Genomic DNA, 18538 nt, shown 5'->3' on the forward strand with positions numbered 1-18538 from the left:
AGGACAGTGAGTCACAGTATGGTCATAGTTATAACTGCACAATGAGTCACAGTAGGGTCATAGTTATAACTGCACAATGAGTCACAGTAGGGTAATAGCTATTACTGGACAATGACTCAGGGTAGAATCACACGTTGTTGCTACTGGACAATGAGTCAGGGTAGGTTCATAGTTACAGTCGGACAATGAGTTAGGGAAGGGCAATCATTATTACTATACAATGACACAGGTAGCGAGATAATTATTGCTGGACAAGGAGGCAGGATTGGGGTCTTAGTTACTGCTGAACAATGAGTCAGGGTAGGGTCTTAGTTACTGCTGAACAATGAGTCAGGGTAGGGTCTTAGTTACTGCTGAACAATAAGTCAGGTAGGGTCTTAGTTACTGCTGAACAAAGAGTCAGGGGTAGGGTCTTAGTTACTGCTGAACAATGAGTCAGGTAGGGTCTTAGTTACTGCTGAACAATAAGTCAGGTAGGGTCTTAGTTACTGCTGAACAACGAGTCAGGGGTAGGGTCTTAGTTACTGCTGAACAATAAGTCAGGTAGGGTCTTAGTTACTGCTGAACAACGAGTCAGGGGTAGGGTCTTAGTTACTGCTGAACAACGAGTCAGGGGTAGGGTCTTACATGCTGTTAACGTTAGGACTGACGTTTCAGAGAACTTTAAGACAGGGTCAAGACAGACTGGATAGAGGCCAGCATTGATCTGAGTTGGGCAGGAGTGTCTCGACCAGTGCCTATCCTCACAGAGCTGGCCCCATCACTGACAATTACCACAACACGAGTCTTATAATTTCTACATGTGCACACAAACCACTTGTCAGTTCTACAATCAATCTGTCTTTTCTTTTCCTCAAGCAAACATATATGTGGCCGGGAGGGCAGCTCTAATAGACATGCACGCACAATCAATACGGTACGTGGATCAATAAAGTAAGCTGCAGTGCTGGTACCAGGGTGTGGGGAGTGCCGAGGGTCCATTAGTCAGGGCCCAGCCATACCAGTGTAAGCACAGGACAAATAGTTAACAGCCCTGCTCCAACCGAAACACATCCATTTAATTGTCAACCAACATAAACCATTTGTCGACGTCAATTTGCTGTCTTTTATTGTCCATAAGCTTCAGCCATGTTTCCCCCCACAATGACAGCCTGAGCACTCTAACAATTAGTCTGCCATTGTGATGCATATGTCACTCACCCGGTGACAAGCAAAAATTCCACGATACAATATTTATTTTTGTGCTTGTGGACAATGGAAAGCAGTACCTGAACAAAAAGGTAACACTAGAATTATGATGCCCTCCTAAAGGAATATCACTGTCTTTGAAGAAATGAAACGGAGTCTAAATTGATCAAAACCATTTGTGGATTTTTTCCATTCTCACTGTCCATGGAGCCATTGTGACAACAAGCGACTGACGACCACTTGTATTCAACCAATATGATGTGTTCATCTGTAACTTTGCAAAGGTTGGTGGTTTACCAAGGGGCCCTCTGTTGTCCGTCACCAACAAAACTAACTATTATCGTGACAGTGACAAATTTTCTAGGATGACCATAAACAACCATTAAATAAAATATAGCTGGGGTTCAAGAAATATGCATCTGGCACATGTACCGCATAAAAAATAAATCGCAGCCCCTAAAAATTGAGAAAAAAAACCTCCTTTACAGCAATTATTCTGCTGTTTTAAGCAAAAATAGCTCAACGTCCAGATTTGGTGACGTCACTTCCTGTGCCGTAAGTTTGTTCCTCACATGATCTGCCGATATATGCTGTACGGCCCATCCTTTTAGACCAAAGAGGTGCTAAGATACAAGCATCTGAAATTGTGATTACATCACTTCCAGTAAATACAAATCCATCTCTGGCAAAGGGTGTTATTTTCCATGCTTTATTCTGCTGTTCTTAGCGAAAACAGGTCAACTTTTGATTGCGTGGCCGTCACCTCCGGTGGTGCAAACTCGGTCCGGAAATGATTGGCTGCTATATGGCCCTGTTCCCCCTGTCACAGAAGGAAGAGGTGAGAAAATACACGAGCATCCATCTATGGGAACGGAACTTCAATCCACTTGCACTTCAGTGTCAAGCAATGTTGCCCCTGTACTGTACCTGTACGTGCCTGGATTAAACTAAAATTGTTCCATTCTCCAAGTTGTGAGCTTTAACGTTTTTGTGTTATTAGTATGTATGCTAGAGTCCAAGTAGAGCACGGCTTTCTAGCTGTTATCAATTTTTCTACATCTCCAAGACCAAATTGTAAGGAATAATAATAACCATAAAAAAATTATAATAAGAAAAATCCGAACAATTACAATAGGGCTTCCAGCCGTGAGGCTTGAACCCCTAATGAATGAACTGATCAGAACTGACTGGTTACAGTATTTTAGAACATGTAAGCTCACACAACCTGGGAACCGAAATATGTTCTTCATAAACATGTATGAAACAAGAAAAATCAACCATTCCATGTTACTGTTATATGTTGCATGCATCAGATCATTTTCTAATGGCTACTGAGTTTTTTTGCCAAGCTTTTAAGTTTATATGTTTGGACTCGATGCTCTAAGCGTTATGCCCTTTCACTGAAATTGCAAGAAATGTTGTCAAAATCTTCTATCTTTTCTGATAATACCACGGCTAATAAATTAACAGATTGGCATTCTTTGTGATACTGTTTTGGGTTTGATAACATTTCCGGCCTTCTAATGCCAGCTATGGGCTGTAAAATCATCCCATTCTTAGTTGTTAGTTTGGTTGCAGGCCATGCGAGCAACCTGCCTGATATAGAAACAGTGATGTGTAACAGAAAAGAACAAAAGAGTCCATCACACAATTTAGGCGGGCAATGCTTCACGATGTATGCTAAAATCAGAGTGTACATCAAAGGAAACTACTTCCATGTAAAACTTTAATACATACATGACTGCATGATTGCAGCAAAAAACTCCTTTCTGACCAGTATTTTATTTTATCAAGCATGTATGATGTGTCTGCCTGAGTTGAAATACATGGATCATTTGTTTGCAAAAGTAATAAGTAACAACTCATGACAAATTTCACAAGAAGAAGTAATAATCACAGACATATCAATGCAATACCCTAAATTCAGGAACTGTAACACATTATTTTATGACAGTCACTTTAGAGACCAAAAACCTGATCCATTCAGCCTTGCATGTAGCCGGCCATTATCAAGTTGCTATGGAAACCACAAAATCTGATAGAATCAAATGAGCCTTCATGTACATCGAGGCAATATAAACGAACATAACAAATACATGGCTGACTTTTATTGCAATAACACCACTGAAAGTTGCCGTTTCCAGCTGGTCACGATAGAAAGCAGAAATTTGATCGAAACAGTCCTAAGTATAAATAGGAACCAAGTTCACGTCAATTTTTAATCTGCATGTCAAATATGAAATCATTATGTAAAGCAGTTTAACGTTCATAGCGATCATATCACTCATCCATGCAGACACACATCAGGGCCACTCAATAACCCCTCCAGCATACTATAGCAATGTGATAAAAGGGCCTGGGTACAAGTATAAGGACATCTTTGACAGCCAATCAGCAGATTCTCTGATAAGAACTTGCTATATCTACATAATCATGCCTTGTCAGACACCATTCTTCACTGAGTCATCGGGCTTTGTTAAAGTCACAAACTAACATACATGTACATTTACCTCAGATATGTAAAGAGTACAGACATTTAAAAGTTTTTCCATCAGTTATTTCGCTCTCCCATGAATAAATCCTGCTGTAATTCTCTACATCTTGTCGAGTTGGTAAAATTGTTTGCAAAAGCAGAATTACCGGACAGTACGGGTAGAGTACTCTCCCTTTATTGACCATCTTCACGATCATACTACATACATTCAGAGAATGACCAAGTCTTATTCTGTAAAATGGTTGGAGATCATGTGATGGCCCTAGCTCTGGTGAAAACAAAGTGACTACAACATAATGAAGCACACTGAAAATGGGCCATGTCCGCAACTCTGGTTGTACAAAATTACATAAGTTCTCCAGAAATATTCAGACGATGTGGAAAGCAGAAAACAAATCCGATGAAGACACTATGAATTCAGAAATAGGCATTTTCCTATGCAATAACATTAGGATGACTATTTTCTTTGCTCACCCCGTCTGTTACTAAGGAGATTATATGGTCTCTATCTTATGGGCTGTCTTACAGGGTCCCAGCTTATGGCTGCTTAGTACATGACTTGGTAAGTGAAATATTTTTAAGTGCGTTATAGAATACCAATCAAGTAAATAAACAAATCACTTGGACTACTGCTTTTGAACAGCCTTGTTATGGCACAACAGTGGAGAGGAGAAATATGTTTTGTTGAGTTTTATGAAGTTTTAAAGTTGCACAAACACCAAAATCAAAACATTACATCTAAAGTATGAAAGCTCTCCTGATTTCTGCGACAAAGGGGTCCTTTTGCTGAACACATCAATAAGAACAATGCCAAAGCACCAAGTAGGGTAAGAGTTTTGGAACAATAGACAATACAACCAGGACTGGTTGTGCTGATCAAAATATCCTAATACTCCTCAGTTTGAGGACAGATATTACTAGTGATGAAAGCAGAGTATTTTTTTTTTATTGCTTTTGGGAAAGTAAAGATAAGAGTATATTGCTCATTAGATGATATAACCATATGTGCAAAAAGAAACCAAATATTTCTGCCACAGTTATATGTATATTGGATAAAAACAGCAGACTGGTTGTCCCAGAAATGAGAAGAAACAGGGTAGATCTATTTCAAACTATCATTCAAGTGATGCATTTCTTCAAATGACTTGAAGCACAAACCTTCTGGAAGTACTTCGTTTACAATAAATACCCTCCACTAGTTTGAGGTGTCAAAATAAAAGCTATGTCAAGGTTTTATTGTGGGGTAAACCTGTAGAGATAGGGTACTAGAAACTAACATATTTCAAAAGGGAAATAACTCTGGTTTCTGCTCATGGGGGTCGAGGGCAAAAAAAAGTGACCAAGTGCAGCAGTTCTGTAGATATAGTGGTAACTCCAAAGAGTTTATGGGCAGACAAAACCATACCATAGAACAACCATGTAATACAGGCCTAGAAAACCACTTACTTGTCTTCTCCAAGCACCACTCCAAAGCCAATGTGTTCTGCTCGGACTTTGTTTGGGTTTAACCAGCCTACTTTTTCTGCTGCAGCAAATATAGTTGCCATGTGCAATCCCTGTAATAAAAAGGCTTAGAAGATTAGAACTTTTGTGATCAATAATGATCTATTTGATTTGATTTTTTGTTTTATTCTGTAGTCAAGAATATTTCACTTTATATACGACAGCACTGGGAAGATGTTAGCTCATTCTAGAGGCGAAAGATCAATAATGTCTAGCGTAAAACAGTTCTGTCACAATGAATAATCACACTAAATAGCCTGTATCTGTCATACTGAATAGCCTGTACCTGTCATACTGAATGGCCTGTATCTTAAACACTGAAAAGCCAGTAACTGTCATACTGATTAATATGTATTTGTTATAGAATCTGTATATATCATACTGAATAGTCTGTATCTGTCACACTGAATAGTCAGTATGTCACATTGAATAGCCTGTAGCCGTTACACTTGATTGATTTTTTTGATTGGTGTTTTACGCCGTACTCAAGAATATTTCACTTATATGACGGCGGCCAGCATTATGGTGGGTGGAAACCGGGCAGAGCCCGGGGGAAACCCACGACCATCCGCAGGTTGCTGACAGACCTTCCCACTCATGGCCGGAGAGGAACCCAGCATGAGCTGGACTTGAACTCACAGCGACCGCATTGGTGAGAGGCTCCTGGGTCATTACGCTGCGCTAGCGTGCTAACCGACTGAGCCACGGAGGCCCCTATCCGTTACACTTAACAGCCTGTATATGTCATGCTGAATAGCCTGTATGTGTCACACCTAATAGCCTTGTATTTGTCACAATGAATAGTCTGTATTTGTCACAATAAAGTCTGTATCTGTCATTTTCAATAGCCTGTGTCTGTCATACTCAATAGTCTGTATTGGCTATATAGCCTGCATCTGCCACACTGAATAGTCTGAATGTCACACTGAATAGCCTGTATCTGTCACACTCAATAGTCTGTATGTCACAATGAATAGCCTGTATCTGTCACACTGAGTAGCCTGTATCTGTCACACTGAACAGCCTGTATCTGTCACACTGAATAGCCTGTATCTGTCACACTGAACAGCCTGTATCTGTCACACTGAATAGCCTGTATCTGTCACACTGAATAGCCTTGTATTTATCACACTGAATAGCCTGTATCTGTCACACTCAATAGTCTGTATGTCACAATGAATAGCCTGTATCTGTCACACTGAGTAGCCTGTATCTGTCACACTGAACAGCCTGTATCTGTCACACTGAATAGCCTGTATCTGTCACACTGAACAGCCTGTATCTGTCACACTGAATAGCCTGTATCTGTCACACTGAATAGCCTTGTATTTATCACACTGAATAGCCTGTATCTGTCACACTGAATAGCCTTGTATTTATCACAATGAATAGCCTGTATCTGTCAAACTCAATAGTCTGAACGTTGCACTGAATAGCCTGTATCTGTCACACTGAATAGTCTGTATGTCACACTGAATAGCCTGTATCTGTCACACTGAATAGCCTTGTATTTGTCACAATGAACAGCCTGTATTTGTCACAACGAAGTCTGTATCTGTCATATTCAACAGTGTGTATCTGTCATATTTAATAGCTTGTATTTGTCGCAGTGAATAATTTGTGTCAATCATACTGAAAAGCCTATACCAACCACACTGATTAAGCTAAAACACCTCTACAAAGCTTAATTATTTGACGTGGACTGTAATCTGTCCCCCGTTTGTGTTGTTGTTACTAACAGTTCCATTTCCTGAATTCAATGCAAGAATCTTGATGAACATTGGCAAGTCTCTTTTCCCACTGTGACTGCTTGTAGGGCCTCGGCCCACGGGTAAATACAGGCAATGTACAATGACCCTCAAGATTACAACGCGATTCACTTATAACACGGTCAGTGGACTAGGTAATAATGAGGGAGGGGTGTATACATATATGTATATATAGTATATCACCGCTACACTGCCTCAGCCGATACACATAGAACAGCTGTATCATTCACCTGCCCAGCATCTATGACATAGACAAGCCTGTCTCCTTTCTCCTCTAGGATCCTCTGTCGTATAGCCGCCATATCAGACGTGTCATACGTGTAGCCTCCATCTGACTTTACAATAGTCAGTGGTATCTGACCATTTGGAACAAACATCACCTTCCTTCCTTCATCCTCTTCCAAATAACCTGAAACCAAAAACAGTTCACGTTAAAAAAAGATTTATTCATTTATAATCTGATCAGTGTTGTAGGCAGTGCTCAAAAATACCTAGGATATACCACAGTGGCCAGCATTATGGTGGGAGGAAACCAGGCAGAGCCTGGGGGGGGGGAAACCCACAACCAACCGCAGGTTGATAACCAACACATACAAAGTTCACAGTAATCATTAAGTAATGTATGTCATGGCAGAGTGGTTAAGATGCTTTTCTCATTCGCTAAAACACCCTGGTTGGCAATAAGTGGTCAACAATGAAAATCTGCATCACAATGAGGGGAAAGTTTGTCAATTTGTTTCCAAAAGCCATTGATTTTAAACTCCAATTTCCTCCACTGCTAGATTCAAGATTTCCAAACCCTCCCTAGTTCACTGATATGGAACTTACCACCTGCTTCTAGCTCCTTCACAACATCCACCATCATATCCTGGTAAAATGATTCACCTCTCTCAATGATGCTCACTCCAAGACGATCATAAATTTTCTGAAACTCTGCAAAAGATAAGATAGAAAGCAAATTTAGAGAGCTTATATCTCACACTAAATCTGCAGAACTTACCCATGGAGCATCCCAGTTTTCCTAGCATATAAATCAACAACCAATCAGAATGAAGGAAGTAATTAAATATGTAAAACTCATGCACAGATCTACATGTAGCTGATTTTTGACATGAAAAAAAAAATGACCACTGAAAACCATGGAATTCATTAAATATGTGAAACTTCTGCATGCTTGGGGCAGGTTTTCAAAGTTGAGGTAAAATTTTATATTTGCAATTTTATCAAAATCGTGCATTATTTAGCCCCAGCCACTGTGTCACGGATAGACAGCCACACCAACATGCCCAAATAATTATCCTTTTCTTTTGCTGAAGAGTGGGTGGTGACTCTGGGACTCACCTTTCCTAGAGACATCACAGATCAGCTTCCAGGCCATGATGTAATCTTCCTGGTGCTGCTGTAGCCTCACTACAGCATCATAAGCTCGCTTCTTAAAGTCTGCCTCATTGTCAAACCTCACTTTAGATTCCTGTATAAATAAAAGTACGCTTGTTTCTTAAAGTCTGCCTCACTGTCAAACCTCCCTTTAGTGTCCTGTATTAATAAAAGTACGCCTGCTTCTTAAAGTGTGCCTCATTCTCAAACCTCACATTAGATTCCTGTATAAATAAAAAAAAAAGCTCGCTTCTTTAAGTCTGCCTCATTGTCAAACCTCGCTTTAGATTCCCGTACAAATAAAAATAAGCTCACGTCTTATAGTCTGCCTCATTGTCAAACCTCACTTTAGATTCCCGTACAAATAAAAATAAGCTCACTTCTTAAAGTCTACCTCATTGTCAAACATCGCTTTAGATTCCTGTATCAATAAAAATAAGCCCGCTTCTTAAAGCCTGCCTCATTGTCAAACCTTGCTTTAGATTCCTGTATCAATAAAAATAAGCCTGCTTCTTAAAGTCTGCCTCATTGTCAAACCTCACTTTAGGTTCCTGTATCAATAAAAAAAAATAAGCTCGCTTCTTTAAGTCTGCCTCATTGTCAAACCTCGCTTTAGATTCCTGTATCAATAAAAATAAGCCTGCTTCTTAAAGTCTGCCTCAATGTCAAACCTTCCTTTAGATTTCTGTATCAATAAAAATAAGCTCGCTTCTTAAAGTCTGCCTCATTGTCAAACCTCACTTTAGATTCCTGTATAAATAAACATAAGCTTGTTTCTTAAAGTCTGCCTCATTGTCAAACCTCGCTTTAGATTTCTGTATTGAATAATAATAAACTGTTTGCACAATATCATCATCACATGCATGCACTCAGTATTGAGCTCTTAAAAAAATGTCAGATTTGTCAGATGGTAGAATGTATTTATTTATTTATTTCATTGAGGTTTTAACCAGAAGTACATATATACCTGTATATTTTATAAACAGCTTTATTATAATATGGACACAGTATGAAGAGCTTACCTTGTAGAAAGCCTGCAGATCCCCAATGGGTGGAGACTTCTGGCGATAGTTAGGGAACTTCTCCTGCAGGTGGGCAATCAACATGCCAAACTGTGTACCCCAGTCTCCTACATGGTTCAGCCGCAGAACATCATGCCCCACCCACTCCATTAACCTACACACACTCTCACCTATGATTGTTGACCTGTGGAATAGAAAAACAATTACAGTCAACTCATCAATATATCACACACTATGGTATGAACTAATGTCATCAACGTTTATATTTGCAAACTAAGGTGACACCAATTATATTTTGTGTTGTACGAATGACCAGACAATAAAAAAACTGGCATAAAAATAAGAATGGAAATGTACCTATTTATTTTGTTCAAATTTTAGGGGTGTTATGAATTTCCTGTTACTCAAGGCTTTCTGATCATGTAAACATGTCTTCAATTTTGCTGCGAAAGTCAAAATTTTCCATAAATTTGAGGCTTTTATTTTTACACTCTCTGACGAGATTGTAGAAAGATTTATTATGCCTGTAAAACAATAACTTAAACTGGTGTACTGTGGCCTAAGTAGAAACAACCAACCCTTGTTGCATAAGTCCTTGTTTTGTATCCCACAAAAGATGAGAATTAAATGAATCTGTTGAGCATTAGTGCGTTCAGCCAGAGTAGGGTCAAATGAAACCTGGCAAATCATTATTTATGGAGCAGAAGCACCATACAGAGATCAATGTGTCTATTTCAATACACAGTTGTATAAAATCATACAACAGTAAATCTGCCTATTTCAATACACAGTTGTACATGTATGTACCTGTAATCATACTATTAGTTAGACGGTGACTCAGTGATTGGATACGCAAATACATGGTGTCAATAATCCTCATATTCAATGTGAGGAATAATGACACCATATATTTTGTGTATCCTATCACTGAGTCACCATGTAACAAATTTATCCTGCAAAGACCCATCAATTCAGTGCAATCTTGTGACCAACCTTGGACCCCAACAAAGGGAGATAACCTACTCAGCAGACACACTTGATGGTTCAAAAATATACCTTTACCCCCCATGACCACTGTTGTCCAATGAAAAGCGGAGCATTTTGTTTGATGCAGGGTAAAACAGAAAATCTGCCAGTTTCAATACAACAGTTGTATAAAATCATAAAACAGTTATTCTGCCCACAGATATGAATACATAGATGCATGTTCTCATCTACATGTAGGTCGGAGGGGGGAGAGAACAGATTTAGCCAGCATGTCCATTTTTAATTTTCTCCTATTTTCCCTATCTCTCCCAAGCTAATTTTGTCATAATAGGGCGTCTCACAGATACTTAGACACCTCTGTGGCGAAACATATGCTTGGGCATGAGAAGTTTGGGATCCCAAATAATAAAATTTTCACACATTAAATTTGCGTTATTTACAGGTGAAATATGGTGAAATCGACAGTTTTACGAATCGAAAGGATGCCCAAATTATTCAGTTAAAGCAACCTCTGAGATGTGCCAAATGTGATTGAACTTTCAGAAGAAAGTTTTTTTTTTTTTTGAAAAAATTTCATAATGCTTTGTTAGCTGCAATTCACACATGCAACATGTACAGTATGTTTGTTCATGTACCTACATGTACACGACTTATCTACATACAGTGAATCTGTGCCAAGACTTGTTGTCACAAGACCTGATGAGCTGACCTTGAAGGACAAGACAATACCTGGCTAAAATATATTTCAGTTGAAAGTAGGACAGTCAAGCTTTCAAAAAAAAGTATCATACTTTATTATTTAAAAGAGATTTCATCGAATAACATGTGGAACAAAATGTCAATACTGCACAAATGGCTGGTGTGAATCGAGGCAGACATCTTGAGAATTTCATCCAATAAAACTTTTTGCTATCAGATTGTGCGGCCTAAGCTGTGACATAGCCTTTACCCATTCACTCCATGAAGTGACATATGATAACACAGAACTACTGCATAAGACATCATTTTGAGATCGTTTACAACGATTTATTTACGTGTAGCCAAAGGGCAATTTCACACAGTGTTGTGGGACAGGTTTGTATCATTTATGAACCACCCCAGATGTAAAATTAGTTGATTTACACGGTATGACAAATTATGTCAGACAGCAGCATACCGTCTCGGGCCAAAAGACATTCATCTCCCCAGTAAATCTTAGGCCTACTTAGACACGCTGTTCAAATTATACAAATACATTTTTTGTCGCTCATATTAGCGTTTAGTCAGCAAACATTTGCTAAATAACAAATGTTAGTGAAAATTTCATTAGGGATGCTGAAGTTTTGTAGGAATGAGAAGACAGCATCTCACTGGACAATGCTTAAAGTTAAATAACTCTTATGAAAAAAGATTTTTTCTCCGAATTTATTATAACTGTAGAAGTTAAATTTTGCCCTTTTTCTTTCTCGCATACAAGGAATGTTTTTTTTGTTTTTGTTTTTTAAAATATAGTAAAATTATTGAAAGGCCGTGTTCAAGCCGAGGTGCTTTCTCTGACGTGCACGATAACATGATCAGCACTGCTCTCATCTCTGAAGCCACCACAACAAAATTAAAGCATAAATCCAACAACAGTCGAATGCCTAGATCAGCCTCAGTGGTGCTTAGATTTATTTCCATTTGTGTCTGAACTGAGCATGAAATCAGTCGTACAACAATCCAATTGTAATTTTGTAAACATTCCACAGGGGTCAGAATTACCAGTACCAGAGCAACCCCTCCGGGGGCCATGACCTGAACCAGGAATACCGCGGCCATGCATCTGCAGGTTACTCGTACACTGTATAAATGATATAGGCCCAGTAGGCCTACTGAATGAACAGTTCAAGCAGTGGAAGAAGTATCCTTCTGGAATGTCAAATTTCTGAGAAAGATATTTATCCCTTGATCCGTCATCGTCAAAGTCCACAACTTTAATCTGCCATATACTACTACTTAGACTATTATATGGGAAATACCTTCGACATTTGAGAGCTAGAGTAAACGTGGCGTCACCTTGCTGTCAATAATGAGAGACGCGCTGAAGCTGTGACATGACTTTCACTTAAACTTTTACTGGGTTGAAAAAAAAAATCGAAAAAATATTTAACAACTGTTTAAGATTGTTTGAATGGTAGTCTTTCAGTGGACATAAACATTTGTCAATTGCCGTCTATCACTTTAAGCGCAAATGAATGTTTGAGCTCCTAAAAAGGACGTTTATCAGTCTTCTGATGTAAAAAACAAAACCGTATCCACACGAGTCCTTTGTAATGGTAAACAAAACAAAACAAAATTAAACTTTGTGAACCTTGAATTTGGAAAAAAAAATCAAATGCACAGGGTTTTCTGTTGTATTGCACTCAAGCTCCCCATTTGGTGAATTGACCATGAATAGCAATTTAAAGATAAAATGTTAAAAAGCTTGACTGACTGACAGACTGACTGACCGACTGACTGACCAACCTACAAACACACTGAGCCAGATCTGCTTGGTCCTATTAACAAAGCTTTATCCTACCTGGACATCAACACTAACACAGTCTGGGTCAGTATTTTTTTTTTAGCAAGTCACTTCAGCCACTGATCAGATTTTGTAGCAAATGCTATTTTTCTTTAGCCATATTTCCTTAGTGGCCTTGATTTAATCTCTTGTGATCATCATCTTGTGATTGAATGGAAGCAGTATCCATGACTCTTGTAGGTCTGCATCTGTAATTCGTTTTTGTCTGCCTTGGTGTAACTGCTGGAATCAGTTTGGTCTCTTCCAGCTATATCTAGAGTTTATCAAACGTTAAAATTTATGTAATGGCACATATTCTGAACACTGAATATACTTTGGATCCCAAAAAAAAATTGTTTACTAAGTGGAAAAGTTTAAATTTTTCATGGGAGGTAACTTCATTTACAGGTGTAACTCTACCTCGATTTATCTCCCTTTTTTTACAATTGGCGATGAAAGGCATCCCCCAAAATGCCATGATTCTCATTGGTTATTTAACAAAAATGATTTCCAAGCGTTATTTAATGTAAGTCAACTTGCAACAATGCTGAACCCCCTTTATAGATTTCTGTCAATTAATCGCCGTACAACTGTGTTGTTGTTGTTTCGCCGAGATGATGCCGTTTGTAATGAAAGTAAGTGGATTATTTTCATTAGAAAAATTGCAAAAAACTGCCTAAAACCCCAGAAAACTCTCAGAGTAGATTTTTTATAATGTTTGTATTTTTTCTTAAGTAAACAACTTTTTCGCCAAAAACATTCACATTTTTTCAAATTTTATCGCCATTTCAAAAAATTGTTCTAAATTTGCGACAATGGCCAGTGCCAGCAGAAGCCTTGCTGACACCACCATCACCACACCACGGCGCCTCTATTAGAACAGGTAATCAGATCAGTCTTACCTGAGGTGTCCAACATGCATCTCCTTGGCAACATTAGGTGAGGAGAAATCCACAACAATTCGTTTCCGTGGTCCGACATCTGGGGGTCGCACACCGTTATTGAGGAGGTCATTAATTCCTTTCCCAACGTATGACGGTGCTAAGTGGATGTTGATAAATCCAGCACCTGCTATCTCAACCTGAAACCCAGGGGAGGGGCATGAAAGACAGGATTCAAAGATGCGATGAACACTTCAGTAAATCGTCAACAATGCGGAGGAAACTTACATTAACTAATCACTTTTCTGTACTACAGATCACAGGAGAGGAGATCAGTTGGCGAAAAATTCCAGGAAATTATAGGACATTTAATAACGTAAAGCAAAATTTCCAAATGTTGTGGATTTTATCTACTTCTGCAGGAACACATTAATCCAGAAGTGTAAACAAGTATGGAAACAGATCATTTTCCAATGTGATTGATGGCTGAAATTTTTTTAACCCAGAATTCTTATGAGGCCATGGGGTCTGCCACATTAAAGCAACTGGAAACCCAATGTTGAATCACTGGTACCAACCCACAGTTGGTAAAAGGGTTAACTGGAGCTCAGGTGATGTAAGCGTTAACAGCCGCGTTATCGGCTCATAGAGATAACTTACTCCTGATTAATCAAAACTGATAACATAGAGGTGCTTTAGATCTTCTCACTGTGTGCGATTTTCTTTACTTTGAAATTCGATACCGGAGTTATACAATATCATCAAGACAAAAATTATGCTTTTTAACATTTAAAGGAGAAGAAAACTTAAACATCAAACATATACCATTGAGAAGAGTATGCATTTCCTCGCAGGTGCATGCCATAAAAAACATTCTAATATGTACCTCAAGTTGATAAATTATAAATAAAGTCAGCGCCTAAATCCATTGTGGGCGATTCTATTTTACCTAAGAACTAGTCCTGAAGTCTTCTGTAGACCAGAATGTTGGACGTAGGTTCCGAGTTTACACAAACAAGCCGGCACTTTTATCAACTCTCATTGTCTGAGACACAACACACCCCCAGCATAAAATAGGGTGTTAAAGATGGAGGACGCGACGGACTCAGCGATTTCCGTTTTCAGGCTTTACGTGTGTGGCGAGGAAAAATCACAAAATTATGCAACAGGCACCATCAGATAGAATAAAATGTGCTCTTTTCAGCCTATAGTGTCATTTTTTAAAGTTTTCTTCTCCTTTAAACAGACTTATCTGATGTCATGTGTTTTTCCAATTCTCATTGAAAAGAAAAGATGAATGTGTATTTGTGGATCAAGTAAAAATTAATGTGAAAGAGAACAATGTATGGCTTTGTACTGATTTTATCATTTGTTCCTAGGAATAACTTAAAAATGACAAACACTGTAAAACTGTTCCATCTTACTTTTTGGAATATATCTGACTCTGGGAGATGATCCAAAACTTTCTGAGCCACTTCCCTGGGAGGAATCTTCTGTCCTTGAGCCTTGAATAACTGTAAACAACCCAAACCAAACTCCACCACTTAGAAACTTGTACAAGAAAAGTAGACAATAGCTGCACAATGTCTATGTATTACAATAGCTGCAAAAGGCATGTATCAAAATAGCTGCACGATGTCTATGTATCACAACAGCTGCTGGATGTGTGTGTATCACAAGAGCTGCACAATGTGTATCACAAGAGCTGCACAACGTCTATGTATCACAATAGCTGTACAATGTTTGTATCACAACAGCTCCACAATGTGTGTGTATCACAATAGCTGCAAAATGCATGTATCACAATAGCTGCACGATGTCTATGTATCACAACAGCTGCAGGATGTGTGTGTATCACAAAAGCTGCACAATGTCTGTGTATCACAACAGCTGCACAATGTCTATGTATCACAATAGCTGCACAATGTCTGTATCACAACAGCTGCACAATGTGTGTGTATCACAACAGCTGCACAATGTCTATGTATCACAACAGCTTCACAATGTCCATGTATCACAACAGCTGCACAATGTCTATGTGTCACAATAGCCCCACAATGTCTATGTATCACAACAGCTGCAAAATGCCTGTATCACAATAGCTGCACAATGTCTATGTATCACAACAGCTGCAAAATGCCTGTATCACAATAGCAGCACGATGTCTATGTATCACAACAGCTGCACAATGTCTGTGTATCACAACAGCTGCACAATATCTGTGTATCACAACAGCTGCACAATATCTATGTATCACAACAGCTGCACAATCTATTAAAATAGCTGCACAATGTCTCTATCACAATGGCTGCACAAGAGACAAAGGGTGTATCTGCCCTCTTGACAGTTTGTTTAGTTTAGTTATTCATTTAATAGTTGAATGAACATTGCTTAATACCATACTCACGAATATTCCAATAAACAATGCAGGAGACCTGAGAGTGTGGTGTAAAACACTGACCGTTGACAAGTTACTGACACAGATGTTCAGATGTGAAACTAATCAGAACATGAGAGACTGAGTAATCTAGCAGCACATTACCTGGGCGATGTTCATGGCACTGCTGAACTGATAGTCCCCGAACTTCTCCGTGTTTGTCTGAGTCACGCTGATGGGAGGGTTCTCCAGCTGAGGGTAGGCTGATCTCACAGCCATACCAAACAGATCAGAGAGAGCTGTCGTGATGCTAATCATTCGGACAGATTTACCTGACTTTTCTGCTGTTAAACTCTGTGGAATAAATAAATAATGATAAATACATAATATTAAATAATAATTATTCATTATAACTTTGTGGAAATAATGAAGTAAGGAATGTTATGATATAAACATACCTAAACTCGTCATTCATTCAAACTGATGAGTTACATTTGTTAGTTAAACATAAGTCGTCACCAGATTTAAATTTGCTTCAAATTAGTTTTAATATCATACATTATTGAAATAAGGACAACCATACACTAAAATTTTAACTAAATGGACAACCCATTACAACTGCACCTGGGTAAAATCAGGGATAACTTTCCACAACAAGACAGGGCCCACTTTCACAAAATCCTGAACACATGCATATTTATGGAAATGGAGTTGTCTAAGTAATAAAAATAATGTCATATTATGATAAGAAACAGTGGATTTACAATGTTTCGAAAGTGTATGTAAAAACAACAAATGAGGACTAATAATGAAGTGAGACTTAAAGTTTCCTACCTTCTTTAGGTGACCAATCTGGTATTTTAACTTTGCATTCTCTGCCTGCAGTCTGTCCAGTTCAGGAGTAGAGAATGTTGAGTTATTGGGTTGTTTCAGCTCGTTCAGTTCCCTTTCCAATAGCTGAATTTCAGATTCCTTCGAATACATAAGCAGGGATGGATGAAGTGAGTCAAAATGAGACAAATAAAAGAAAAACCCCAAACAAAAATCAATACACAGAAAGTCTCAGCACTCACAATATGCGTATAGAAGAACACTAGTATAAATCTAACAGTACCTTCTATATAAAACCTCAGTATTATTTAATGTGATGATGAAACGTATGGTAACAAAAAGTGGCATTTCCACAAATGTCATCAGTGTAGAATAATCAGCAACTTCACAGGTTCAGCAAAGTCATGGTCACAGAAACAAGATAAGGTCATCTAGTAACTGATACACCGCATAAAACTTTGTCATAACTGTCTTGATTAGCATTCAGAGTGAAAGTTTACGTCCTTCAGCAACCAGCTTGAACAACGTGAACTGGGTCAAATGACAAGTTGGAACTTGCACAGCACTGAAACATTAATATGATCTAGGTAACACAGGGTAGGAGCAAGTAGCGATGTATAGGAAGTAAATAAAGCAATATAAAAATGTCTTCTCCACTTTCTGCATCATTATACATTCCATTGTTTTCTTTGAATCTGTTAAACAGTCACTTATAGATATATATTCACATTAAAGAACTGATTAAACTGGTTGCTGCAGCACAACTGGACTTGAACTCACAGTGACTGCATTGGTGAGAGGCTCCTAGCTGGGCCAGTGTGACGCTGTGGATTACTCTGTAGTCTGACACATTCTAATGCACTTCATTATTACCCATAGTTCTCAGAACATCAGACCATGTTGTTCATTTCTCTATTCTTTCCCATGTTACCTTTCATGTCATTCAATTTAGGGACAACCATTTTCACCTTGTTGTCTGCTAGCGACTGCCGGTGACAAGAAAACTGCCAGGATGTGCACGGTCACAAACATGTGTATTGACATATTTAGTGCCGAGTCTTGGTTTGTTCAGTTTCATCTTAACTCAAGAATCTGTTTTGTCCTTGTAAGTAACTTATTGCTTACACTATGCTTCTTTCTGTTTTTCAATGATCTTGATGACAACATTTGCCGAAGTATTTCTGACAAGGCTTCAAGGATTTAATAATAGCCTATAATAATGAAAATTAGTCATATTCACAACAGGGTGTAAAATTAATTGGAAAATTCTCAAACCTATATTACTAAACCCTTCAAAAATCAGGATGAGCAGCTAAGAAATTTGTTTACTTAAGCAGATAAGAAGAAAGTTTACTGACTGTACAGGAAAGTTTGAACTTGATATAAAAATTAAGTGTTCACAGAAAAGTGGGTGTTTGTTTAAGTTATTGAGTGAGGGTATTTTTTTGTACCTTACTAAAATGCGTCCGCAAAGTGGGTCATTACCAAACTGTTAAATTGTTGCCCTGAAGGGCTAACTGCCGCTCCATATCAGCAAAGTATACTACTTATTATATTTAGAGGTGTAAAGCTATCAATCTGCGTTCAA

The 18538-nt window shown here is 38.4% G+C and overlaps 1 protein-coding gene across 1 annotated transcript in view; it reads right to left on the reverse strand.

Moving 5' to 3' along the window:
• The window catches only part of LOC135472560 (arginine--tRNA ligase, cytoplasmic-like), a 91385-nt gene that overhangs the window by 72595 nt on the left and 252 nt on the right, over positions 1–18538 (reverse strand). Inside the window, 9 exon segments of the mRNA XM_064752115.1 lie at positions 5129–5238; positions 7185–7363; positions 7783–7887; positions 8296–8425; positions 9354–9537; positions 13764–13942; positions 15167–15256; positions 16285–16473; positions 16954–17091. Coding sequence (XP_064608185.1) covers positions 5129–5238; positions 7185–7363; positions 7783–7887; positions 8296–8425; positions 9354–9537; positions 13764–13942; positions 15167–15256; positions 16285–16473; positions 16954–17091 — 1304 coding nt within the window.

The sequence above is a fragment of the Liolophura sinensis genome, chromosome 8 (genome assembly GCF_032854445.1).
Source record: "Liolophura sinensis isolate JHLJ2023 chromosome 8, CUHK_Ljap_v2, whole genome shotgun sequence".
Taxonomy (NCBI): domain Eukaryota; kingdom Metazoa; phylum Mollusca; class Polyplacophora; order Chitonida; family Chitonidae; genus Liolophura; species Liolophura sinensis.